General features: G+C 37.5%; 3 protein-coding genes across 5 annotated transcripts in view; all 3 read left to right on the forward strand.

The window, feature by feature from the left end:
* Positions 1-1,833: 1,833 nt before the first annotated feature.
* LOC100679351 lies at positions 1,834-8,919 on the forward strand. Its single transcript, XM_031925507.1, has 3 exons — positions 1,834-1,837; positions 1,904-6,112; positions 6,381-8,919. The coding sequence occupies exons 1-3, from the start codon at positions 1,834-1,836 to the stop codon at positions 8,207-8,209; spliced, it is 6,042 nt and encodes a 2,013-aa protein (XP_031781367.1). The 3' UTR covers positions 8,210-8,919.
* Positions 8,920-9,639: 720 nt separating this feature from the next.
* LOC100120960 (protein artichoke) lies at positions 9,640-21,836 on the forward strand. Its single transcript, XM_001604505.5, has 12 exons — positions 9,640-10,168; positions 16,649-16,902; positions 17,285-17,572; positions 17,676-17,913; positions 18,024-18,270; positions 18,362-18,616; positions 18,721-19,037; positions 19,111-19,408; positions 19,486-19,966; positions 20,051-20,314; positions 20,483-20,711; positions 21,041-21,836. Exons 2-12 carry the CDS (start codon positions 16,653-16,655, stop codon positions 21,378-21,380), a joined length of 3,207 nt encoding a protein of 1,068 aa, XP_001604555.2. The 5' UTR covers positions 9,640-10,168; positions 16,649-16,652; the 3' UTR covers positions 21,381-21,836.
* A 2,932-nt stretch (positions 21,837-24,768) lies between these two features.
* The window catches only part of LOC100121010, a 53,751-nt gene continuing 50,968 nt past the window's right edge, over positions 24,769-27,551 (forward strand). For 2 of the 3 annotated variants that reach the window (XM_008212886.4, XM_016982895.3), the window contains exon 1: positions 24,787-25,112. In XM_008212886.4, the coding sequence (XP_008211108.1) occupies positions 25,037-25,112 (76 nt within the window). In that variant the 5' untranslated portion in view covers positions 24,787-25,036. Of the gene's footprint in view, positions 25,113-27,551 lie in introns of all 3 variants that reach the window. The other variant, XM_001604547.6, reaches the window with a different exon arrangement.

Genomic DNA, 27,551 nt, shown 5'->3' on the forward strand with positions numbered 1-27,551 from the left:
CAAACGAGAAAAAGTAGATAATTTTATTCTCTTTTAAATGCATTATATACTGAATTGTTTGTAACAATGAGATGATTGAAAAAACGCAAAATAGTGTTTTTTAAAAATCAAAAAATGGCCATAAAAATATAGTTGAGATAATTGAAAATAACTGTTTTTTCCCGAATTCAGAATCCAAAAATATATATGCATGTCAAATTTTATTGATATTGACGGAGTAGTTGCAGAAATATTACGGTATACAGACACACACATTCATACGGACATTTTCTAAAAACACTTAATTTGAACTTCTAACACACCAAATAGTATTTTCTAGAAGTTTTGAAGAAACTCAAAATTTTACTATTACAAAGCTTCCTCTAGAAGGAAGCAATATTTTTAAAGAGAGTCACAAAAAAACATCTAGAGAAAAGGATTCCAAAACCGTTTTTATCATTTATATGCTAAAATGAAATAATATTAACAATATTATATTATAAAAGATTTTTTTTCAAAAAACTTTAGTTTATGATAATAATCACTAAATCACAAGGTAAATAATGAAAAGAAATAAAGAGAAGTCATTAAAGTTGCTCATCTTCGGTCATCGGCCTTAGCAACACTTTACCCGGCCCTGACCCTAAGCCATACTGTAGACAGTCAGTAAAGAAAGAACGAAAGGCAGGTACAGGTTTACTGCATCGTCTTCACGTAGCAAATGTGCATGCTGTAAAGGTAAGAGAGGGAAAGAGGAGAGGAGAGATATATGAAAGAGAAAAGTGGGAGTTACGGACGAGCACTCGACCATCTTGAAAAATAAAACACGCATAGAGGCAAGGATTCCTCGAGTCGTCTCAAGGTCTAAAAATTCATCCCTTAAAAAAGCCGCCTTCGTGATAGCGAATCGGCTCCAACCGCCATGCTTTTTCTTCTTCTTCTCAACTCGTATTCAAGAAAAACAAGCGAGATAGCTGGCGAAAACGAGGATCGCTCCGGCTTTAATCTTCTCCACACCGGCCTGTAGCTTGCAATAATAAAAGATAAGGATGCATTTTAATTTAAAAGGCACAAATACTTTAAATTCGTGTAAAATGAAAAATATTACAGGACCAGGATTTATTGAAAAATGTACAAGATATGTTATATGTGCATTTTTGCTTTCTTTCTAAGGAAGCTTTTTTCATTTTAAAGTTCATTTCAATTTAAACTAATATCATATTAAGAAAATAATGTAGTAGTATTTTTTATTGTTAAAATTAACTCATGTCAGTTGAAAGTTTACGAACGTTTTTTACAGTTCCTTTATCGCGTATACATACATTTCAAAGTCTGGATTAATTTGTTTTGATCTTTTTGTATTGGTCATTCGATTCCGAAGCGAAGGAACTTGGATATTGTAAACAGGTTTTAAAAGGATGATTCTTTTTTTAGTCGACCATAGTGTAATATTTTAACTGTTAAATAATTATATGTGTGCAATTTTGTTGTTTGTTTTTTCGTTTTCAATAGAACGAAAAATTATTTCAGGAATATTCTGATGATTGCATAAATTTTTCTTCAAGCGTTATTTCTCTTAAAACGTCTAATTATATATTAAGCACATAAGGCTGTACTGTAAATAAATAAATAATATAACGATTAATAACATGTAAGACTTTTTCTTTGTCCATAATACCTCGAGTCTGCACTAACTACGCGCCCGTTATATCCCTGAGCAAGTCTTTAATAGCCACCCCAAGGATCTCGGCGATCGCAGAAGAAAAATACGGATGCCTTCGCACGGCGCGTCTAAGAACAAGTCTTGGCTGGGGGCATATGCGTGCGACTCGTTCGGTCAGTTCTTACGTTAGTATGGGTACATCTACACAGGGGAGTCCGCGGACCGCCTGCAGGATATAGAAAACCAGCGGCAGCTAGGCAGAGCTCAACATTCGCTTCGCGACCGTGACCATGAAAGTACTCGTCTCTCGTCGACCGTTCTTACCTAGGCTAGATGCTTGTTTAGTCCTTTGTTGCTGTTTCATTTTGCTCGGTTCGCGACTATGCGAGGCGCGTTCAGTTGCCAACGAAAGTGGTGCTACAAAAGTTGAAGAAGCACAGGTGGGCTTGAAAAGTTTTTTGACACAGGCTGGTCACGTTAATGAAGAATTAAAGAGCGTGGATGAAGTCGACGTGGTAAACGAGAAAAGACTTCGACGGGTCACAGAAACTCTCGGTAAGTCTGACAAAGAACACGAAGATGCGAAAGTGAAAGATGTAACAGTTAGTCGCGAATCGGCACACGATAGAAAAATTCGAGTCGATGAGACGACGAAAGAGCATTTAATGGGCAAGAAAGCTTTGAAAAATCCCTTTAGAAGAGTGAAGAGAGGCAATCATATCGCAAACGAGAAAATCGATGATGCTATTATCAAGTCTGTGGAGGACAAAGGCAAACTAGAAAGCGATGACAACGTGGGGCAAAATAAGAGAGTTGGCGTTGAAGGAATTAGAAGATTGGACGTTGATGTCGAGGAAGAGGACAAGAAAGAAATTCATGATGTATCAAAAGGTAACTTGAGAAGTGCTGTTGCCGATGATGTTGAAAAATCAGCAATAGTAGAGCCGAGCGCTGATGAAAAAGTTCAAAGTATCGAAACTAAAAATGCTGAACAGGATCAATCTGAAGATATTAAAAATGTATCAAAGGATCCGATCATTTCATCCACGGACGCATTGCCGAATTATGCTACAGTCGTTGAAAATCCAATTGGCGACAATGTAAAGAATATTAAAGTAGCTGATTCCATCCACGATCAGTCTGAAGGTATTTTACCAAATCAAGAAAATGTAGTCGATCAAAATGAAAATTCTGAACTTTTCAGACGTTCCCAAACGTTTTTGAAACTTCAGTTTTTGAAAGATCAAGCTTTAGAATTACAAGCAAAAATTCGAAATACCACATTTGTGCAAAATTTAAAGGAGCAAGTATCCGAGGTTCTTCCAGATATTCCAAAGTTTACTGAAAATCAATTTTTAGAAATGCTAAACACTATCATAACTAAAAAGAACATACAAAAATCCAATGATTTCAATGCAGATGCATTCAAAGACACTGGATTAAATGAAAATCAAATCGAGGTAATAAAATGTGCACAACAGCTATTAGCGCAAAAGGAGAGGCAATCTTTTTTTGATAACATGTCTGAGTGCATACGTGGATTAAATGTAATTAATTGCATGCGTATTTTCATATATCCAATCATTGTTGAAAATATGCCCGAAGCTGTCACACAAGTTTTTCCAAACTTCCCGATTGTTATAAATGTCGCAGATATATTCCAAGGTAATCGTGATAAACCAAAATCAGCTAGACAAGTACCGGTAATGGGTTTCTTGACAAATTCCATTGATCCCGAAGCAACTATATTGAATATTTTAATGGAAGGATTATCGAAGAACCCACCAAATGAAAATCTGCCATCGTTTATCGATGCAAAGAATGAGACATTCTCAAAACTTCTTACTTGTAACAGAATGAAACTTTTGCAAATGACCGAAAAATTTTTACCAGAGAATACTAGGGATAGCTATTCTGATGAGATGCTTTCGTGCGTGCGACGATTTGAGTACTTTAGTTGCGTGAAGTATTTTTCTTGGCCTGTTATTAAACAATACTATGCCGCATTACCAGAATTTCCCTTAAGCGATTCTGTCTTATCGTCTTTGATTTATCCAAACTATCCTCTTATTCCTTATCCAGGCTACGAAAGTGGATTCGGCCATTTACCTGAAGTTATAGAATCAGGTCCGAAACGGCGTACGCCAGAAACGGTTATTTCTGATGTCTTTAGGAAAGCCTTGAGCCAATATCCGCGAATCACAACATTGCCGACTCCAATTGAACTACATTTAGTTATCAAGAGCCCAGCAATGAATCAAGATCAAATAGCATCCATACACTTAGCGGAACAACTTCTACCTGTGAAGATGCGAACAGAATATGTAACAAGAACTGTTCAATGTATCCAACAGTTTGACTACTACAATTGTATGAAATACACTACTTTGCCATTGGTTAAACAGTTTAATCCGTTTGATTTTTCGGGTATTCAAGATTTTCTTAGTAATTTGGGACTTCCGGAACCACCACAATTTCCAAATATTTTGGAGCTCATACAACAATTTTATGCAGGATTTCCTCAATTTCAATTGCCAGAATTTCCGAGTTTTCCAGACTTTTCGAACTTATTTCCTTTCGGACAAGGAACAACCACTACGACTGCTAAACCAACCGATGAGAGTACAACTGCTTCGACTGACACATCATCGCAAGATACAAAGAAAAATGACACTGTTTTAGAAGGTAAAATATATAATATTCTAAAAAATGTAAGAGATTCTATGGGGCCAACACCATTATCTCCAGCTACATATACCAATAGGAAAGTATTTCTTTTTCCACTAATGACTGAGGATCAATCGAAAATTTTCGCCTTAGCAGAAGGTATTCTGCCACCCATAGCACGTGAACATTTGATTACCAATACTTACTTTTGTTTAAATGAAAAACATGAATTCACTAAGTGCGCAGAATTGGTGATGTGGCCATTTATTCGAGGACACGTAAGTGGTCTTCCAGAATTTCCTGCTCGAGACGACAGCATTGAATCTCAGCAAAAATTTGGCGGTAACACGCGGTTTATGCCAGCTGAAAATAGAGATAATTTCTTTATTATGAGGGGAATAGAAAAATTCTTTTTTGAAGGTCGCGAGGATGCTATGGGCTACATAATAAGATCGTTGCAACTATCTCCACCAGGATCTTTCAATATGCAAATAATATTAGATATGTTGCGATCCATTCAATTTAACGCACCTGAGTTTTCGAACATGCAGTTAATTCAATATCCAAGAGCTCCGGAATTTTCATCTCTGCTCACTGAAAATCAAGAAAATATTATTCACGCAGTGGAAAGCATCATACCCGACGAAAATCGAGTGAAGTTCAGCAATGACATGATTGCATGCGCTCAGAAAAACAAGTTTGCTATGTGTTCACGAAATGTAATATTCCCAGCTATATATCCATATTTCCAACGATCTATATTCTCTCCTATTTACAATATAATGCCAGATAAGAGTGACTTGTCGAAAGTCAATAAACTTGATATGAGCAGAATAAGTCCTGTTGGCATCGAAACTAAAATCAATGCCGAAAAAAAAGGTGAAAATATTATTATTACATCTGACAAAAGTATAATACCAATTTACCCTTCCAATCCCGAATCAGTTATTTTCAGCATGCTGAGAAAAGTGCAGATAAATGCTGAATCTCTCCCAGACTTTCCAAAACTGTCCATAGCTTATACGCCAGAGTTCAAGCAAGCTTTTAACGTTAGACAAGCACATATCTTGACAGTCGCTGAAGGGATTTTACCAGAAGAATATCGCAAGGGGCTTTTAGAAAATATGTATGTCTGTAACCAAAAAGATTCATTCCTCAATTGTGCTCGAGATGTGCTGTACCCAGCAATGGCAAAAACGTATCCAGAGTTTTCCTCTTTTCCAGATTTCAAAAACGATCTGAACCGATCAAATATGCTATCAGTGATTGACAGTTTTAATAAGCCTTCTACTTCCTTAAGGGCATATGACTCAAAAAGAACACTTCCGTCGATTGATGTTTTATACAAATTTGTTCCTGAAGATAAAGCTAACGGACTTAGAGTGTTGATTGATCGATTACCAGACACTCTATACTACGATTTATACATAAAAATGGTTCAGTGTTCTCAATACTCCGACAGTATATCTTGTGGACACAATATTATTTATCCCACTTTGAAAAAGTTTTACGACGCTCCTGGATTTAATTTAGATGATTACTATCCAATCGCAACATTACCTCCTCCTCCAACGATGGTATATCAACGTCCACCATATGACTACGAAATTTTGTGTGAAAATATGGGTTTCTCTTGTACCTTGATACCTTTCGGAACACGATATGCAGGCGGCTACTCAAACTCAAACGTTTCACCCAATAGCTTGGCAAGTTCTTACATGCCTTTTGGAAGACTATCAGATGGCAGCCGAATTTTTAAACATTTTGAAGATATTTGGAATACAAATATCACACCTTCAGTACGTGAACGCTGTACGCTTAGAAAACAAGATAATGTTTCATTTCTATGCTATTATTTGTGAATAACAATTTTTTAATTCCAGTAAAGATATATATATATATATATATATATATATATATATATATATATATATATATATATAACACATATTAATTTTGAGTGCGATCGATAATAAGCATACAGTGAGACATTTTCTTAGCCCCATAAAACGCTTCGCTTCATTATTTGCAAATATAATTATTATAAATTCATATTTTATTTTTTTTTCAGGAGCTGATCAAACCAGCATTTCGGAGTATGCAACTCAATCATCCACAAATTATTTAAATAGCAAATCCAAATTTTTCTCTAAAAAGCAACAAAAAATCAGTTTGCAAGATATTTTATCTGCTATAAAGCTATTAAAAAGAAATAAACGTAATGTTGACGATCTTCTCGATTCATATCCAGACGTTGTCCCAATAGATAAAAAAAATTCCGTTTCAAGAAGAATCCCTCCTAAGTTAACATTCCCAAACATATCAGAAACTGAATTACTTCAAATTTTCAGACACATCTCCGAATTGAAACACGAACGGGTGTCAGAGAATATAGTTTCAAATGGATATTTTGTAGATTCTTTAAATGATACCGAAAAATCATTAATAACGAATAATCAATATGAGATTCTGAAGCTAATTCAAGGTTTGAATTCTGAAACAGCAAAAGCAAGCTTTATGTCACGTTTAGTACAATGTATCCGCAGTTTGAGTTTCATCCGCTGTGTAGGAATATTTGTTTGGCCGATGATTGCTAGTAATCTACCGTCCTTACCATTTACTCTTCCAGCAAGCCGGGGTAGCCGTACTGTAGCAGAAACACAAATTCAGCAACTTTTTGGAGTGTCGGCATCTGACTTGGAATCAGAACTTTTAAGTCGTAGGGAACAGATCGAGTCAAATTTCATCCAATTGTACAAGACTCTAACTGAAGAAACGTTTGTAGCAGACTTAGGACCTTTAAAGATTAAAGGACACGGAGATGGTGAATTAGCAGTAACGTTTTCTGGATTTCGAGAAGGAAGATTATCGAGATTAAAAGATAACAAAAATTTACCGAGCATTTTGACCATTATAAGCGAAGTGATCGAGGAAGTTTTTGATACAAGACCGAATAAGACAAAGAACCGTAAAGATAATTTAAAGAAAGATAAAAGAAGTCGTAGTTTACACAGTTTCGAGGAATTGAATTTTGGAAAACACTTACACGATCCCAATGAGGAAAACTCCAAACGGTCTGTAAAAGACGACCAAGTAATAAATATGTTATTAGACAGGATGAGACCCAGCTTTACAGAAATCGGAAATGACGACATAAAAAATTATTACAACATAGAAGATGCCAACAGAGCATTCCAAGTACTCTTTGGTCCGAAGATCGCGGGAAGAATATCTAATCAGTTGAAGACTATAGAAACTGGAAATATGAAAAATTTTGAAGGATTACAATCGGTCCAACAATTAAAATTGGCACCGCTTGACGCACAAATAACCAACCAAGCGCAGCAATTAAAAAATCGATCGTCAAAAGGACGGGCATTGTACCAACCTGGCAGCAACAAAGATGAGTTTAACAGCGAGGATAAAACTGATATGACTAAAGAAAAGATATTGAAACTCAAAGCGTATTTAGCTGACCATATTAAAAAGTATTTGAATCTGAATAAAAAAAAGTTTCAGTCAGAAGTTACGTTACGATTGCCTAGGTTGAATGACACAGTTACAAGTAGAAAAATGACAAACAACTTTGAGTTGATTAGCAGAGATATGAAATCGAAGATAAGACAAGCACTTCCCGCAGCAGGACTTGCCGTATCATTTCTTGTGCAAATAGCATTAGCCCACGCGAAAGCAGCAGCATCAGTCGCCGAAATATTAAGTAATATGGCATTAGGTTCAGCAATGTTTGGTATGGTTCGTGATATGGTATTTGGTTCTAATAATCAACAGAAAATAAAATATGTTTATGACACTGAAAAGTATGACGCAGGTATTTCTTGGCCTTCTGTGGGTGCGAATTCGATTATAAGTTTCAAACCGCCACCAATACGTCCAATTTAGATTCGTATTGCATCTTTATTACAAAATAAATATTAACTTGAATATGTATACGCGGAGGTAATATTTAATAAATTATATATATGTATATATATATATATATATATATATATATATATATATATATATATATATATTAAATATATTTGGCACGAGTACAAACGTTCCAAAATTTAATTTCACGTTGTATATTAGCAATGTCGTGGAACTTTATAATTTCGGGTTGTTAAATTTACACTATAATAACTCAAACTGAGGGAATTGAGACTGATTCACATTATAACGATATTTCAATTGCACACAAAATGTAGAATGTAGAAAATGGTTTCAGAATGAACGCCATGCATTCGAATAATTCAATTCAATGCAATTAATTACAGATCGGTGGGGGTATTATTTGAAATATTCCAAGCTCGATTTTAGGTTTAGTTCGATGTATCTTTTTTATATTTGGACAAAGTAAACAACTGGTTAAATTTGGTAAAAATATTATGTATTTACCGGAGATCTAAGTAATGTGTTGTTTGAATTTAAACATTAGGAATAAAAGTTTTCTGCGATTTCGTTAATGATGAATTAAAAAAAGTAATTGTAACGAATAATTTTAGGGACCTTAACAATATAAAAATACAAAAACATCGATCGTATGATCGTTATGGTCATCTATATGTATGTAATCGTAAATTGCGTATTAAATAAAAACTTGAAAAATATTTGGATACACTTATTGTACTTATTTTATTTCTTAGTAAGATATGTCTATGCTGATATTCATTACGATGCCAAATCATTCAAATAAACTGTTGTGTTGGCTACATATTTGAAACAAATTTTTTTTGCAACTTATTATTTTTCTTATTATTAAAAAAATTATTCTTGCAAGATATCCAGTTTAGATTATAGTTTTATTACAGTTTTTTGAACTCTTTAAATTAAATGCGTAGTGTCATCTTTCATCAAATCTTAGAACTTTCAGCATTTTGTTACTGCTCGATTTAACTTGTATGAAACAACAAATTATAAAACATAAGTCGTGGCTTATAGTACTAGTAGGTATATTTGAATATTGATATTATTTAATATGTATAAATGTCTATTTCAAAGACAGTTTGCTTCTTATGGATTTATACTTAACGATTCCAGTCTTATTTGATGTAAAGATACCTTTTCTAGAGAAAAAATCTATAATCATGCATTGTCGCATGAATAAAAAACCAAAATAATACCTACTCGTATGGTACAAAAAGTTAAGCATTTATCGATAAGATGTACGTCGTTACCGGCCAATAGCAATTTCACCAAAAGATAGTCGTTACCGATCCATTCAACACCATAGACCGACAGATGCCGCTACCGATTTCACATCGGCGTTCTCCAGCTCAAGGTATGGTACACAGCGCTGCGACTTTCACCCGCAGCGTCTCATCCGACTTTCTTTGCCGTCTGTCCCACGATTCCGCGTCTCTGAACAAGTCAGGCTCCTCGCGCAGCTTCGTCTACAGTGATTCGGCGTGCTCGGCAGTGGGGGATCGCCAGTCCAATGCGCCTTTCCCAACAGCCGATCGCTCTTGCGGAAATAGACGAGGACTTTGTGAAAGAGCAGTAGACTCCATACAGTAAGGGGCATGAAAATGGGACGTCAGCGCGCACGCCGTGTCTATACACGCTTCCAATGAGAAGGTTCCAGTTTGATAGTCGAGCGCTGCCGCGAGTGCGCTGACAGCCGAGCGGCTCGTGAGGCCTTTCTCTTTTGCCTTCCGCTTTTCGCGGCCAGTCGGTATCGGGCCTCAGTTTCAGCGCCAGCCTCCTCCCGAAACCAGCGTCGAATAATGTCCTGAACCGGTGACTGCGCTCTCGGCGACTGCTCTCTACCGCGAGGTCGACGGCTGATGCTGAATTGCTCGTTTTTTACTTTTGAGGGAACGTATCGAGTATGCATCTGCAAAGCACACTCTAATACAGGTTGGTGCGATTTTTTCTTCTTCGAGCACGAACTTGTTTCTGTGTTTGTTTTGTAATAAACTCGCGTTTATTTCCATGCAATATTATAGCGTTTTCTAAATGTATAAAATCTTTTAAAATGGCCACCGATTTTTCCAGTTGATACATGAATTCCTTCGTAAATGTATGTGTCGTTTTTAAATTGTGAACATTATCCTTGTATCGCGACAAAAATGGTCGAGTTCAAATAGTTTTTGCTACAGCTGTCAATATTTAATCGAACGTCAGATAATTTTTCAACTTTATCTATTTAAATTTATGTGAAAGTTTACATAAAAAAGTAAGTTTTTCAATACGCTATTTAACCAGATATTTTCTATAAAAAAAAAAACGAGTAAAAAAGTTACTCAACTAATTTAGCTCAGCACACATATTCCTAATTAAAAAATATCAGCACGCACAGTGGGAAGAAATATAATTATGATAAAATATGAACTTTCGCCATTGTTTAGCATAGATTTTCCGACTTTAACAAGTGTAAAAATGTATCTCAGTAGTGCAAGCTTCTTAGCCCGGGAAACAAGCTGGTGTATGCACCTACATTTATAAAGCATACAACACGCGTGCCATGTCCAATTATGCTGCAAGGCTGTGAGGAGTTCAATAGGCGCGTAGACGATGATGGCTCATTGTATGGAGCGGTGCATTTCTTCGCCGGTAGTTTCGAAACTCAAATTTCTCAGACTTCCTAGCGCTTATGTCCAACGAGCATTTTTTAAATAAAAAATTACAAAATGTCCTTTTGAAATAATTGGCTACGATTATCGAGTATGTTTGTTATTGACAGTTAACAGTATGTATTGTTTTGTTTTCTCAAGGCTGCTTCCATTCGCTGTTCCATTAAAATAACGCTGTGTTGTTCGGTATATGTTGTAAATTATAGATAAAAAGTTGGTATGTTGATTTATCAATGCAATAATTTAGTTCCGATTTAATGATTTTTATAGAATAATATAGAATAATTAATGTATTTCAATAATGTATAGTAAGTAAAAAGTTCAGCATTACTTTTAAATGCGAAATATTACACTCAGTCCTTTTACAGTGCAAGTAACAGGCAAGAACTCACGTAACTTGTGTAATTTATGCTCTAAAAACTACAATCTTTTCAAGTAGCGCAGTAACCTAGGGAGCAAATTTCTTGGGTTTATTTCCAGTAGGTGGTCGTTTATCTTATTTATTTAATGTTATATCTAGATAGAGCATTGACTAGACTATATTAGTTTGATCTTACCTATATCACTGAACAATTTTATTTCATGCGAACATAATATTACTTCTAATAAACGTAAACATATCAAAATTTAGTAACAATGGCGTTGGATCTTCTATTATACAATCTTAGCTAGATCTAATAATGTCTTGTTTTATTCATGTATAGGCAAACTCATAATGTAAATATCACTTTACTTTTAAAGTCTTGTGCACCAACACACCTAGTTTTCGTTTCACATGCAGGTAAAACGAAACCCAAATGTGCTTACATCTTTTCTGGGATTCACCTTACGACAAACTTATTGCATCGCTTTGCGGAATCTAATGACGAAATGCGCATCCTATTTAAGTTAGGTCGCGTGATCGAAATTTCGATTGCAAAAAATTGAAAATTTTTTTATACATTAAAATTTTGCAAACGTAATCGGATGCAACATCCAATGGTTAACTCTTTTATGCTTCCGAAATAAATACAGCTTTTGACCAAAGCATTTTTTAGATCTGAACATGATTTACGTATTCGTTATATTACCCATGCTTGGGATAATTTACGAAACAGCTCATTTTCGTTTTACAACGAACCTTCCAAGTTATATATATAGTTTAAACAAAAAACAACAATTTTACATTTAACATTTTAATAACTGACATTTTCATTATTATACACCTATTACGCGTTAACAACTAAAAACATAGCCCCAATTGACTGTAAAGCTTTGACAAATGAAAGCCTGTACGACAATCATCTCATTAGGCCGTGCAAAAACAAAGACAAATACACATTGAGTCCAAATAAGAGGTGAATCAGGAAATTTCGCTCATTATGACGGACCCAATCCGCCGATAGCTAATAAAGTCAAAAAGTGCGCGCAGAACAATGCAATTTTTTTGCCGTTGTCAAAACGTTCACCTTTCCCGGATGTTGAAATACCTCGAGCAGAACCAGACTCTGCGCGTACATTGACATACGTTTATGCCCGTTGCATAAAACCAGTCGTCGACAGGGGCAGAACTAGAGCGCTGTGCCTTTCTTTTCTCGGGGAGTTATTTTTCTTCTTTTTTCATTGAAAAGTGGTGCTCTCGCGTGAACTACGCCGTACCATTTTCTCAGCTGTCTCTCGAGGTCCTCGAGCGCATGTACGTGCACGCTTTTCTCACTGCGCGACAATACCCGGGTAATAAGCCACCGTTGGATTACATTTCTCTATTAATACTCGGCGGCGCACGTTGTTGAAAGGGTACGCGTGTGCTTGTACTTGAAAGGCACATTTCCATTTTCACACGGTAGTTCACTCGCGGCTAATGTATGACAAACGTAAACCAGCGACTTTATTGTCCCAAGTGTGACATGGTTGGTTTTCTCGAGACTTCACTCTCAAATAATCTTTGTGATTTGCTTTTTTGTCTGCTCACTCGATCAGTGTTTTGATCTTCTACATTTTGTATGTAAAATTGATAAAAAAAAAAAAAAATGAACTTGAACTGCAGGAGCAACGATTTCTCTCCGTACAGGCATTTTTCTGAAAGCATCAACTTGAATTGAAGAGTTCCATGGACAAGCAAAAATTAAGTACGAATTTCAGCAATCTTGTGCAAGCTCATTATGTGATTAGTTTCACTTTATTGCGTCCATTTTTTGCACTTGAACGATATTTGCTGCACATTTTACGCATAAGAGAAGCCAGATTATTGGTAAAGGGTTTATCTGCACAACACACCGAAACAAAAACCTTCATATATGCATCTTATCATTACGTGGAAAATTAATATGCATCGGTGATAGCTGTGGGAATATTTCACTGCTGAAAGCAGCTATTCCGTTATAGAGCTCTATAAAAGATAACCACATTAAATAAACCTTTTTTTCGAACATTGTGCTACTTTCCGCATATCATTATCGCATACGGTTGTTTTATTTTATTCTTTGCTATATAGTCTGTTATAATGATAACATGCAATTAACAGCTCAGCTATAATCTCTGTAACGTATGATTATGGTATTATAAAGTCTTCACTTCTACGCTTATTATCCTAAATCGAATAAGTATTAAAACAATCCCCTCTAAAACAACGCGATCGATAGAAAAACGGCAGCAGAAAAACACAATAACACGAGATCTGACGCATTACAAGCGCACAGGCGTCCCGAACGACACGATATATTCCACTTCCTTGTCGCGATAAGCGTTGCATCAGAGACTACCCTACAAAAGGCCTCGCGGGAATAACTCGCGAGCGCGCGCGGATCGTCTTACAAATCTGCATTTACTCGTGTGTGGCGATACATCGGCGCTGGATCTGCACGCGCTCTTTCTCGCGATGTCCCAGCCTACCTCCGCCCCATTAGCCGTCACTACACCTGCTCTTTCACTCTCTCTCTCTCTCTCTCTCTCTCTCTCTCTCTCTCTCTCTCTCTCTCTCTCTCTCGCTCTCCGACGTGTATGTGTAGGAAAAACGGCTCGGTCCAAAAAGAAGGAGAGCAGCTTGTCATCTCGCGGCATCGAAAGATGACAGAATGAGTTAACGTGAGATGCGTGCACTAACGGCCGGCAGAAGAAGAAGAAGAAGAAGATATTAAACTTGCAAAGTACACTCACTTGCTCCGCGTCTTGTCAATCCGCCAAAGTGCCGGCTCGTCGAGTCCGCGCCTTGGACTCTATACTCGCCGATACGCTGCATTCTGTTCGTTTGCTTTTTTCTGGTCTTTTTGCTCTTGCGTGAGAAAGTAGCTCGTGAGTTGCCAGTTTTATGGATTTGTTAGGGATTCGCGTGTATTTACTTGAGACAGGGTTATAGGCGCGTTTATTTTCAGGGTTTCGAGTTGGTAAAAAAGGACTTTTTGCTTTGCTTTTAGAGTGGAGTTTAAATGTTTATGTTCGGGCGATAGTTGTAATGAGCACAAGAAACGTGTACCTAAATTTATATATTTTTATTTAGAACACTAAAGATTTTGCGGTAAAGTAGGTAAAAAGGGATATAAAATTTTTCAATTTGATATTTCGTCAACGCGTTTATAATTAATAAATAAATTATAAGTTGGCGATAATAATTTTATGAAAAATTCATATTTACAGTAAAATTAAATGATAGTTTTTTATAATAAGAAATGAGTTATATCCTGGTTGAATCAACCCGGAATAAATTAACTGGGAGTACTAATCCTAGTTTTGAATAATCCACTGGCATATATAAAAGGAATTTTCGACTGACCAGACGTTTTTTGTAGCTCGGAAGAATGAGTATACACGCGTGGTTACGCATCTGGATCATTATTTGCGCACCGATGACTTCACTCTGTTTAGATTCCATTCAAATTGTCTTTTTTGTATTAACTACGGCAGACAGGTCAATGACCCTAACAATTTAAGTGTTACCTGAGAGAATTTTTGGCGATTAGTTAGGACATTATCATTATTGTTATATTATTATTATTTTATCAAATATCTTGATTTATATAATAGAATTTTAATCAAATGTTTTATCTAATGTTTATTAATATTCTCGCGGATATGCAATTACACTGTAACAATTTTCGCACTAAATAAAATTATTGGTGAAAAAGCGCGATTCCTATTTAACATCCCATTAATTTTCATAGAACACGCACCCCGATAGAAATCTGTGTGGCATTTCTCCTTATAGGCAGCTGTCTCATCTAGTTACGTGGAAAATAGCATCGAACTACTTTCCTATATTCAAAACAAGACCAAACTGCAGTACTATTATTATGTGAGATTTTCATGGGACACAATTTGAGAGAAATTTAGAAAATTCTACAAAGCTGTTGGTTTCAGTCAATTCATCCGTGGACAGGCTATCCTTTGAAATATATAATTATACGTTTTCAAATAAATGAGCTATTCTTCGATACCCAGCAAAACAATAAAATCTTTCGGCATACATTTGCAACCTGCTTATGAAATTGTCAACTTCGTAAACGATCTTTAGAGTGTAACGCATCGAAAGTCGTCATTTCCTCGACATCGCAGGATCTTGCGAAGCCCTTGCAATTACGCTGATTTTCATAATGTTAAAATTCCGACATCATTCACACGCAACTCAGTCATAGGTGTGGACAGCTAGCTTTCCTTCTATAGCATCGATGTTCATCGCTCGTGAAAAATTGAATGTCTTCGATCGGTGAGAAACCGGCAATGATCGAACCGCAACAGATTGATGAATATCAAAACCATTGAAAGTAGTACCTCCTCGTGCATATACAATCAGCCGTATGTAACTAGAATAATCGCCTCCCGCGACAGTCTCTGGTAACGACTAGCCATCGAAAGTTCACAATAATCATCGGTCTCGCGCGAGAGCGTCCACTGTGCCACGCACGAGTGGAGATCGCTCGCGAGAGGAATTGGAGGAGGCGAAGTCATAAAGCTGACGAGTAGGTCGTCGCCAGTGAAGCTCGCTCGAGCGTCTTTGACAATGAGCTAGAAAACAAGCGAGATGCCGCCGCGTTGGTATAGAGAGATGGGCGCCTACACCACTGGGACTGCCCATAAGGATATGTATCCCGCGGTAGGCGTAGGCGCAGCGCGAGATGAGTGTGTGTACACCAAGGACGTTTACGATCATGATTATCCTCTGAGTTGTTGATCGACCAAGCGAATAAATTACTCGTTTCTCTTTGCAGGAGAAGGTGGAAAAGGAGCAGGAGAAAAAATAATTGAAGCTGGGTCGGAACGGATGAGAGGATTTCATGGGGAATATAGCTCGGGAGAGCTCTCGCTGATTTGATGCTTGAAAAAAATCGTTATTGGCTTGATGAATTTTCTTTTTCCAATCTCTAGTTTGATATTCTGCGAAGTTTTGATCGCAGATATTCTGTTCGTGGTCAACGTATTTTAATCAAATAGGCACATCTTTTTTCAAAATTTTAATAATATTTTTAATGATTTAATTAATGATCGTTTCGAGAAGCTGCTGTGCGAAAAAAACTTCAAACTTTCCCTATTATATTTCTGTACCGTTATTTTGACCGTCATCGTTTCAGGCTTGGCCATCTATGAAAGTTTAAAAATAAACATGATTTAAAGACTGATTCGGAAAGATTTAGTAAGATATTATAATACATAACTTTTTAACAACTTTATAAATACGTTCGTAAAAGAAAAGTAATGCATGCAATTACGTCATACCTCCCCATCGTAATCATATTCGTTTTAGGGACGACAAACTAGAAATCGGTACTAATTATTTAATTTTTTTTTTTTGCAGAGAAATGTTGCTCCTAACGCTCCTCTTGGGATGCTTTCTCTCAGCTCTTGGGGGATACATCCCACCAGGGCCAAAATACAATTGCCCAAAGGAAATTTCATACATTCACCCATGCATATGTACTCGTGGGAGTGATCAAGGCCTTTATATAGAGTGTGAAAACACGAATTTAGCGACTCTGAGTCTCGCTTTCCTTAACCTTGGTAACGAGGGAATACCAATCGAAGAACTCACCATTTACAAATGTAACATAGGTATGTAAAGCATAATTTTTAAATAATATAGTCGTATTTGCATTCAAGTGCGTTTAATTTAGAATACTAATTACTTGCAAAAAGAAAGTAGCATTTGTTTACTACTCTTTGATATGTCTAGAATATCACATAACGTTATAAAGAAAGCGTATGGTGTATTTTTTATGATACTTAGATATGTTGATTATTCTACTAATAATAGTTTTATTGTTTATTTGATAAAATAGACAATGAATATGCAAAATTGAGCAATTATCTGCTAAATTAATTCATCTGATTCGATGATCATTCAGTATACGTAACAAACTTTTGCACTTTTCTTATTACGCAACGAAATCCTTAAAGTACCTATTATATGATAATGATTCTTTTTTCTTTCCAGCACGATTTTATGGGCCTGCACTTTATCCACTGAATGTTCGGATCCTGAAGTTTATAGATACCCCATTAAAATTCATCGAGGAGCATAGTTTCCTGGGCGTAAATCGAACGTTGCAGGAACTTCATGTTATCGGCGGTTCGCTGGAAAAGTTTCCCAAAGAAGCAGTGCAGATTTTAGGAAATCTCACAACTTTACATATCAGGGGACATAAAATGGATGAATTGCCAAGCAATATTTTTGTAGAAAGTTTAGCTGCGTACAAGATTGAGCGACTCGAAATTAGCAATGGTAATGCCTATTATTTTACTTTCTGCAATAGAATATTTAGAAAAGTAGAAAGTCCTCGTAATAAGTGTCATTATTATTGAATTTTTTTTCACCGATATTGCAGGTTCTCTCAATTCACTGGCGATTGAAACCTTGGCACCACTGAGGAAATTGAAATGGCTCGATTTGCATGGAAACCAAATAAAGGATTTGAAAAAAAGCCAATTCAAAGGATTGAGAGATGTCGAATCGTTAGACCTATCGCATAATTTGATCGACAAGATTGACTCATCTCACCTTGGAGACCTCACGAAAATGGGATGGTGTAATTTGTCTCACAATGCTATTGCAGATTTGAAAAGGTAACACACATTTCATAGACACCGATTGTACTATAATGACTATGATTCTTTCCATTTTTAATTTGGCATGACTAACGTTCGATATAACCTGTATGCAATTCTCTTTACAGAGGTGTTTTTGCAAGAAATTCGTTACTAAAAGTTCTCAACTTGAATAGTAATAAAATAAGAAAACTCGATTCTAATACGTTCCGAGGTATGCGACTCATGAGGCGTTTGTATTTGAGAGACAACAGAATCAATGACGTAGGTCGTGGTACCTTTGGAACTATGACTCGAATAGGTACAATCGATCTTGGCAAAAATATGATAAAGAAAGTGGACTATCAAATGTTCTATCAACTCCAATATGCTGATGTAAATATTTTCCTCACTTTAACCCCTTTTAATGTATTTAAATAGTATCACACGATCATATATAATATCAACATGGTTATTTACTTTTCAGACTCTAGATGTCTCGGAAAATCAAGTAACTTTAGTAGAAAAGTTGGCCTTTAAAGATCTGTATTCAGCTACTGTCAACCTTTCGCACAATGCAATAACCAAAATAGAAAGCGGAGCTTTTGAAAATTGTGCAAATATAGTCGTATTAGATCTCAGTCATAATAAAATAGAAAATATTTCAAAAACTGCATTTGATTCTGCCACGTATGCTACAACACTGCAGCTGAGTTTCAATTATCTGACTGCGTTGAATCAGGTGATGTCATATTTCATTCATATAAAATGTTTTTGATCATTGTAGCTGTCCTTGAGCGCAATACGCAATTTAATGCTTTTTATCAAACTTTTACTTGATCGCAGGTTCCTCTGCAAAACATGACTGGCCTAAAGGTTCTCAACGTTTCGCACAATAACATCAGGATAATTCCACGTCAGACGTTTCCAAAGCTTTACGAACTCCATACGATTGATTTATCCTACAATAATTTATCTGATATTTATAACGCAATCTTCCAAACATTATTCAGTTTACGTGCTCTGAATTTGTCCCACAATGCACTTGATAAAATTAAACCATCGACATTTGGTCCTCTACCAACCTTATTAGATTTAGATTTGAGTTACAATAAATTGAATGACATTTCTCGTGGAAGTTTGACAAGATTGGCAAGTTGCAGGTAACTATATACTTATATTTTTTATTTATTAGCGCAACAATCATAGAATATAACTCAATCAAACTAATTTCAGAACTCTATCTGTGAAGCACAATGAACTGACAAAAATGTTCCTCATACCGATATCTCTAGGACATTTAGACATTTCGGACAATTTGTTAGAAGAGATACCAAGTACTGATATCTGGCCATCGATGAATGCTTTGCTTTCCCTTGACTTGTCGAACAATCGCTTAAGTGATAATCTTGGTACTGGTAGTTTCGAGAGCTTGTTCACATTGAGAACCCTGAATCTTCAAAATAATGGCATTACTAAACCGCCTTGGGAAGCACTCAGCTCACTTACCAGTTTACAGTATGTTTATATGCAGGTACGTGAAGTTTATTCATCACAACTTTTTTAAATTAAAAATTGCGAAATAAATAAAAACGTAATTTTCGTTTTCAGAATAACAATATAACTACATTGAATAAAGCAGCTTTCGGTAGACTTCCAATCGTATTCGAATTAAACCTTGCCAATAATCAAATTAGCAATGTAACTGAACGCGCTTTCGAAGGATTACTTCAGCTATTAACTTTAAATTTGACAAATAATCAAATCACACACATTCCGAATGGAGCTTTTAGAGGACTCGTATCACTGCGCAATTTGGACCTTTCATACAATCAACTTCAAAGACTGGATAATAAAACAAATGGTTTACTAGATGATTGTTTATCACTCGAAAAGGTTAATTTAAGTCACAACAAGATATCGACTATAGAACGTAAAACGTTGCCGCACGATCCTTGGATCCCCTACAAAATAAAGGAGGTGGATTTATCATATAACAGTATAGCAGTTATAAACTTCGACTTTACTTTGGGAACAAAAAAGGTTATTTTTATGAATTTGAGTCATAATAACATTGTTGATATTCGAAGATGTAAGTATTCACACAAGAATTTACTCAAAATAGACAGTTCATGATACAAGTGACTGCTTGATTTTTAACTGAAAACCTGTTTAGATGTTCTAGGAAATATGACAGCTTTGCAAACATTGGATTTGTCATATAATGAATTAAACGATTTATCTGAGCAAGATGTTTTTCAACCGTCAAATAATTTGACCAACTTGATACTACATCACAATCGTTTTAATCACCTTCCATGGGACAAAATAGTATCAATGCCGAACTTGAAGCATTTAGATTTAGAATACAATGATTTCAGCAGTATTGATGAAAATCTGATGAAAGTTTTGCATAATGGAACGAGGGTTACGTATACAGGTAACATAGCTTTCAAAGAATAATATACTTCAAAAGTTCTTGATTTTCCAAAAATTATATTTGCCTGTTAACATTTGTATTGCAATTTGATTACGTTGTTTGGATTACAATAAAATTAAAGATGCACTCTATATTTTTAACGAGTTATGAATCGATTTTTCTGTTCAGGTAATCCATTGCATTGTGACTGTTACGTGCGTCCCTTACGAAGGTGGCTCGACACGTTCACCGAGATCCCCGAGGACTGGCGTAGCGTAGAATGCACCAGTCCCAGTTACGTAGCCGATATGCATCTACCGGAGGTCTCGGAGGTGCTGATGAGTTGCAGCGATAAGGAAATCCTGGAGGACCCAAAATATGACATCTCCCCTGACGTCAAGTACCGGGATCTGGAATAGTAAGCCCTTTTCTCTGGAACAATAACATTTTTTCGAGAAGATGAGATCTCAGTTTAATGGATCATTCAGGCATAATATCGCAGTAGAGTAAAGAATTTTATGATACATTGTATGCATGTACATACAAATAAGTGTGCGTTAGATTCCCTTGTATAACTAAACGTCTACTTGGAATATTTAAATTTTGCCGTAACTTTTAATGATTATAAAAAAGTAACGTGCATCCTTATTTTTATCACGGTCCTCATTAAATTTTATCAATATTTTATGCTATTACGTGATGACATCAATTTTACCACGCGACATTAAGAATCAATTAAATTTTCAGCGATAGCGAGAAAAACATCTGGAAAGTAACGTGGTACGTGCCGACGCGCGAGGACACCGGCGATTTTTACCTCGTGGTGCGCGAGCCAGGAGGCAGGGAGAATGTTTTGGAGAAGGACATCGTCTACAAGGAGAGATCCTTCAAGATAAGGGACCTGCCGGATCCTAATGCGAAATATGAACTCTGCATCCTCGCTAGAGATTCCGTGGGAAATGTTAAACATTTCCGAAGCTCGCAGTGCAGAATTTTAGATAAGCATGCTTTCAGCTCAAGTAGCAGACAATCGACTATTAACATTCTGTTCGTTCTTGCTCCCATCGTTTTCACTACCTTCTGGTAAAAAGCGAAAATAATTGTAATATCGCCCTCGATCGAGAGCGTCTTTTTTTCTTACCGAGACCTGGGAGGGTGGGAGATTTTTTAACTCTGTATACGTATAATGTATAACGCTAGAGCACTACGCATATTAGTGATTTGTATTGTAATTGATGAGATATCGGCTGTAACTACTCGTAATAATGGAGAATTGTTAATTATTTGCAATGTTTATTGTGTAAATGGCGTTGAACGTCGTTTATTTATTTGTAAAGATATACAACACTATTTTGTATATATATTATAAACTTCAATTGAACTCGATATTCGCGTTCTTTTGTGCGTTGTTGGTTTTATACTCCTAATAAAAATTAAAACTATTTTTACACGTTTACGCTAAGTTATCGAGTGACGACTTCAGTCGACACTGCATCATTTAATGCTGTAAGATAAAAATAAATCATGAATCTGACGTGAGAAATAATTGTAATTGCATTTTTAAAACTTATAACAGTGCAGAATATAGTAATTAAGCGATTCGGAGAATCTAAAACTCAAAGTACTTCCCACTTCATTAGTGTTATTCTGCAGTCACATCGCTAGCTCAAGGCCATTATAAATCTAGGCTCGTTGATAAAAGAAACCGTCGTATGGATAAGCCGCAGAATAACAAAGGTTCCATTGCACATCCCACGGGTCTAATTTCGCGATGTCGTCTCGGTCAATAAACTGCTCTGGAGCTAGCTTCTTCTCGCAAAAATTCTCAAGGAAGTCAGCCGGTGTTGTCCTAATGCAGCAGCACCGTAAGTGAGATTATTTCATTATTCGCGCGCAGCCTTATAATTACGAGAATCTCCGCAGAAGGGAAAAAAGTCCCTAATGAGGCTAGCACCTTTCACGCGCGGGATTTCTGGTGACGCCTTGTTTACCTTGATTGCTCGTGAAAAATTTCACCCATAAAGCCGACTTTTCCTCCTCTTACAATGAAGTAGTTAGTAGGTACGAGATACTTGAATTTACATCAAAACTTTATATGATCATAAAGCAAGGCGGATAATAACCAGGTGACCAATTAATTCAAAATTTAGCTTCATTGTCTTGAAAATAACGTTGCATAATGCCGCTTTATCATACCCACCCTTTTTATAAATAAATATTAGTTATGCCAGTTGACGATCGAAAGACAAATTAAACTTTCCCAACGATTTTTGTAATAAAAATATGCGCAAGCCAATGTTTCAAAACGATTCTTTTACATTGAATAATTCAAACACTGTGTTATTCTGCACTTTCGCGTTAGAAATCGAAACCCGGCCGCTCTCCACGACAAAGGAAAACTTCAGCTCCGAACTCGGAAGAAGGTTGCAGTTTTAATATGGTAGATCGTTATGAAATAGCTCGAGCACTTTCACTACTAGTCGACCCAATCTCTGCTCCAAGTGGCACGTGAACATACGGCAATGTAATGTCGCGGCGAGCGCGAACTGTATACGTGAGCTCACGCGAACGCGAGCGCAGATCGGCAAAGATAAATTACGTTCATTCGCCGAGCACGATCGTAATTCTTTGTGAGAGAAGTTGCAGAGTGCTCTCTCTCTCTCGCGCGCGCACGCGCAAAAAGCGGCTTGCATTTCGTTAATTAGCCTCGCTGTTTTGCGAAAACGTAAGCACTCGGCAAAAAGCTTATATTCGAAACGTTCATTTGTCTGTTTTTACGAATTTCGACAGTAGTACAAGTGTATGGACAATTATATGCTAATTTCAGAAGTTTTAACATCAAATATGCGTTCGGATGGTTATCGCGCGCACACACTTGAAAATGAGTCACGAATCGCGTTGGCGTTGAGTTCTCGTTTAGGATCTGAAAGAGGTTTCCTTTATTCATGATGTTATGACGACTCGCTGCTTTTTTGGTCTGCCTCGAAAATCCGCCCACTACTAATTTCTGATTCACGTTTGTTTTTGTTCATCTCAACGTTTTCCCGATGGCTTGAGTTCATTTATCTCACTTTCGTATACTTGTACTTTCAAGCTTAAGGATATCTCGCTTTTCTTTGAATATAGTGCACTTGCTTTTTTGCAAAAAAGCTCTGTACGTAAAATTCGTCATTGGCATCGGTAAAAGGAGCTTGTGATTTAAAAGCAGGATAACGATCCAAAGCACAGTATTAGGTTTATCATGTTAGATGTATGTATAAACAAATATTCTTTGGCGCTATTAAACTTAAACTGGTTTTATTGGAATAATTATGCCTATACCAGCATATACTATTATGTGTGCTCCAATCCCACGCAGACCCCATTTCATACTTTGTTGCCATGCAATAGCTACTGCCTTAAGCGTTTATAATTTCCAACCTTGCTCAACCTGTCGAACGATTCAAAAAAGATGGTCCTAGAGCAAAGCAATGCAAGACGTATGCATTAAAATGTATTGACTCGTGTATTGAAATAATTGTCGAAAAAAGAACGCTGATCCAATATCGAGTTGATTTTTCGTTTCTTAAACCGGTTAGCTTATTTAAGTTTAACATAAGTAATTCGAATGTTTTGAATTAGATTTTGTTTTCAAGGATATGCTATGATCATTTAGAAGAAGAAATATTTTTTGTAAAGCAGCCCTTTTTCTGAGAACTTTATCCAAACTTTTTATAGTATTCTTTACTTATACGTAGTACTTCAACGCAATTTATCACCATTAAAGCGCTTCGATATATTTCAAGATTTTCTAACAGATTACAAAATTGTAACTATAAATCAGCGGTTCAAAGAAGTATGTATAACACAAACCCACGTGCACGTATACGATCGGGAGAATATTTTCAAAAACGCTGATAGCGATAACTTTGTCGGGCTAGATCGACGACGGCCAATTTATTCTAAAAATAAAATAAATCACTCCTGGCTGTAGCGAATGAAGACATAAAATAATACTAATATAAAATCGTGAAATAATTCTTAATAAGTTAACCATAAATTTTATTTTTTTTGCAACTGCAAGCATCCTGCAGAATCAACACGGAACTAGTAATCAAAAAGATGAATGACATCACGGCCCACTTCCACTGTTTTACCTGACTCTGGCCTCAAAGGCGGGATTGATCAACAATCTACCTCCCGATCCACCGTGTAATAACACACATTTTCTAGCTACAATTTTCGCGCATAAGAGGACATGCACGGCGAGATAGAAAAAAGGGAATCCGGCGACTAAGTTTACGATAAGCCGCCCACACTGCTGCAGCAGTCCTTCTCTCGCCGCTGCTGGCTGTGTGTGACTTTCTCATCCTCGTGTCTTTTGTCGGGGCCCGTCGTTAAGGCCCCACTCACGTCGCGGCGGTGTTGGTCCCTACCTCTCTCTCTCTCTCTTTCTCTCTCTCTCTCTCTCTATACGTGCTGCTGCTGCTGTGCTCGGCGCACTCTCCCTCCTCGACTCGTTCAGTGTCTCGCGTGACTCCGCATGAGAAGCATCTACCGTCCGCTCTCCTCTTCGCTCTCCAGCAACCGTCGGCCGTTCTCCCGAAAATTCGGAATCGTTCCACCGAGACGATCGGCGCGACGCGAGTGCGCGAGTCATGAGACTGCTGCATCGGCGTCAGGCCTGAGCAAATAACACAGTGCGAGATAACGACTCTGCGACAGCTGCATCGGCCAAGCTTGCGGAGGTGCGACAGAAAGAACATGAGGACCCTGCACCGCTTCATGCTCCTCCTCTTCCTCGGGATCTGTCTCGGCGCGAAGACGGCGCACGCGAACGGTAAGCACATGCATGATATGCGAGGGCCGCGTGTAATGCACTTTACGACCGGCGAGAAGCGACGCGTATGCGCGAGTATACGTTACTTCCTGCGGGCGGAGATGAGTGACGAGTAGTCGCGTGTAATAGAGTGCGTGGCTTTGGTGACGGCGCGATGAGGTTTCTCGTTTTGAATTTTAGCTGCATCAGAGCCGGCGGCGGCTTCTTCTCTAATTCTCTTCTAACGGGGTTTCTGGGGCAGGACAAGGAATCCTTCGGAGTCATTGTCGAATGTGTATTATTATCAGCCTCGAAAGCACGTTGTTGCCGATCGGCGATCTTGCGATAACCGGTATAATGACGCAGCGGTGCACAAAAAAGTCCATAAAAGAAAACACCAACGACGACCACGACGAGGAGGAGAAAGACAGAAAGAGACGATCCGATAGGACCTTGGAAGCTGGTTGGCTGCGCCGCCAGTGCGTTGGTGGATCGCGTTGCGTAAAAGCCGCGCGCGGCTTGTGCAACTATATATTCAGGCGCGCGTGTGTGTACATGATTGCCGAGAGTTGTTTTTTGCAACGGATAATTCGGCACGGTAGCTCGAGGGGGGATTTCGAGTGTATCCATGCACCGCGGCTCGACCAAGGTGTAGACACAAAGGAGGAAGAAGGGGAGCAAAAAAAAATAAAATAGAAGAAATTCATACAGCTCGCGCAGGCTTGAACCGGACGCGTAGGCAATTTATTGCGCAGGGGAAATAATGTATGATTACGCGGCGAGAGCCCTATCGTTTATGCAGAATTCATTAATAAATATTTCTTTTAATGCGCCTCGCGGGGATTAATCTTATTTCAGCCAAGCGAGAGTCAAGGTTGAGGTATTTGTGCTGCGGGCCTTGATGCTAAGATGCTTCTTGGAAAGATGCTTGAAATCGATACGTTTGTTTAAGAGCATAGTGGACATAATACTCCGTAACTGATTTTCGTATTAGAAGACATTTTTTTTCGTATTTAAAAGCACAAAACGTCCATTCTATATCCTGTCCGTACACAGTTTATGCAAGAGTTGTTGCTGCGGGCATTGAACTCACCACTCGAGCGTTCATAATCCAACTGAATTCAAACGAGAGCGTAAGGAGTCGGTGTAAAGGCGTTTTTTCTAAACTCCAAATCTTTCCATTCTAATTTCAAGACGCTGGCACAATAGCCTTTGTCATGAGCATCAGTAGTAGCGCAAAGAGTCTAGATCCATCTTCCTTTGAGTTAGTGACCGCATTTTTCTCGCTGTCGAGTATTTCGTCGGGAATCGATTCGTCAAGCGTCATTTCTCAGCTGTATTTGTAAGCCTCTCGGCTCGTTTCTGCGGTAATTCAGCTGTTGTAAGCACAGTTGAATAGCGCTAACAACTAAATGTAATGGACAAAAAGTCGCCATCGTTTTCACGTTTGAGAAAATATTCTCTCGAATCTTCAAAGAAGTTTTGAGTTTTCAGATGGTTGTTGAGTACTATAATAGCAAAATTATCCCGTAATGGATTGGATTCTAATGAAGTAAAATGTTTCTCCACTGAATTTCAAGCCTCTATATAGTATAGAGCGTCATGCGTATGTTTTAAAATTCTAAATATAATTCATGACCTCACGCGCTGCAGCTTATCCAGATACATATGCCGTGAATTGAACGTAGCAACGAATTTCAAAGCTGCTTATGCGTAATAATGTACGATAAATTAGCTGAAGGTTAATTCTTTTCGGCGCATTTGTTACCAATTTAATTGAATGAATCTATTTATAATTACTATTCCGATAAATGCACCATCAATAAGCCACTAGGGCTCCACTTTTAGCGTAAACAACCGCAACGCAATAACGCGAAAATTATTCAAGTTACGGAATCGGTCACTTATTTGACTTGTCTGTTTGCCGAAGCTCATTCCGTATAACTGGTGCTTGCATCAGCGCAAATACAGTCATCAGTCAATTTCCTACTACTAGTGGTACTGCTACACTATTCGCGAAGCGCATCGTCAGTATTTACCACACATGTGCTTTTCTCTTTCACTACTTCGTATTCCTTTCGACGCAGGAACTCGCATGCGCGGGAAAACAAAATTAATTAGAGAACCGCGGTGCTCGGCAAATGACACCGGTAATCGTACCATTACACGTGTTTACGCAAAGAAAATGCATAATTTTACGCCCTTATCTCGAGCCCTTTCCGCAAAAAGCTCGCACCAGCCAGGATGATTTAATTGCGAGATTCCTGCATGAATTAGGTGGTGCATTTCTCACATTCGTCATATTGCAGTCCGTGTACACATTCACAATCAGCTCGACGCTGATGTGTCCCTTATTAACGACTCGGTTTCTCGCGGAATTCTCGGGCAAAAAAGCCACCAATGGATCGCTCCATTTATCCGCGGTAATGGGCCGCAATTTAAATCGGTTAGCAGGAGACA

The sequence above is a fragment of the Nasonia vitripennis genome (genome assembly GCF_009193385.2).
Source record: "Nasonia vitripennis strain AsymCx chromosome 2 unlocalized genomic scaffold, Nvit_psr_1.1 chr2_random0010, whole genome shotgun sequence".
In the NCBI taxonomy this organism is placed as follows: Eukaryota; Metazoa; Arthropoda; class Insecta; order Hymenoptera; family Pteromalidae; genus Nasonia; species Nasonia vitripennis.

Bases quoted from the DNA above. Each gene is read 5' to 3' on its own strand.
- LOC100120960 (XM_001604505.5), top strand. From the start codon at position 16,653: ATGTTGCTCCTAACGCTCCTCTTGGGATGCTTTCTCTCAGCTCTTGGG. The intron at 17,573-17,675 runs GTAATGCCTATT...CCGATATTGCAG, and splicing joins GCGACTCGAAATTAGCAATG to GTTCTCTCAATTCACTGGCG. The intron at 17,914-18,023 runs GTAACACACATT...TTCTCTTTACAG, and splicing joins GCTATTGCAGATTTGAAAAG to AGGTGTTTTTGCAAGAAATT.
- LOC100679351 (XM_031925507.1), top strand. The intron at 6,113-6,380 runs GTGAACGCTGTA...TTTTTTTTTCAG, and splicing joins AAATATCACACCTTCAGTAC to GAGCTGATCAAACCAGCATT.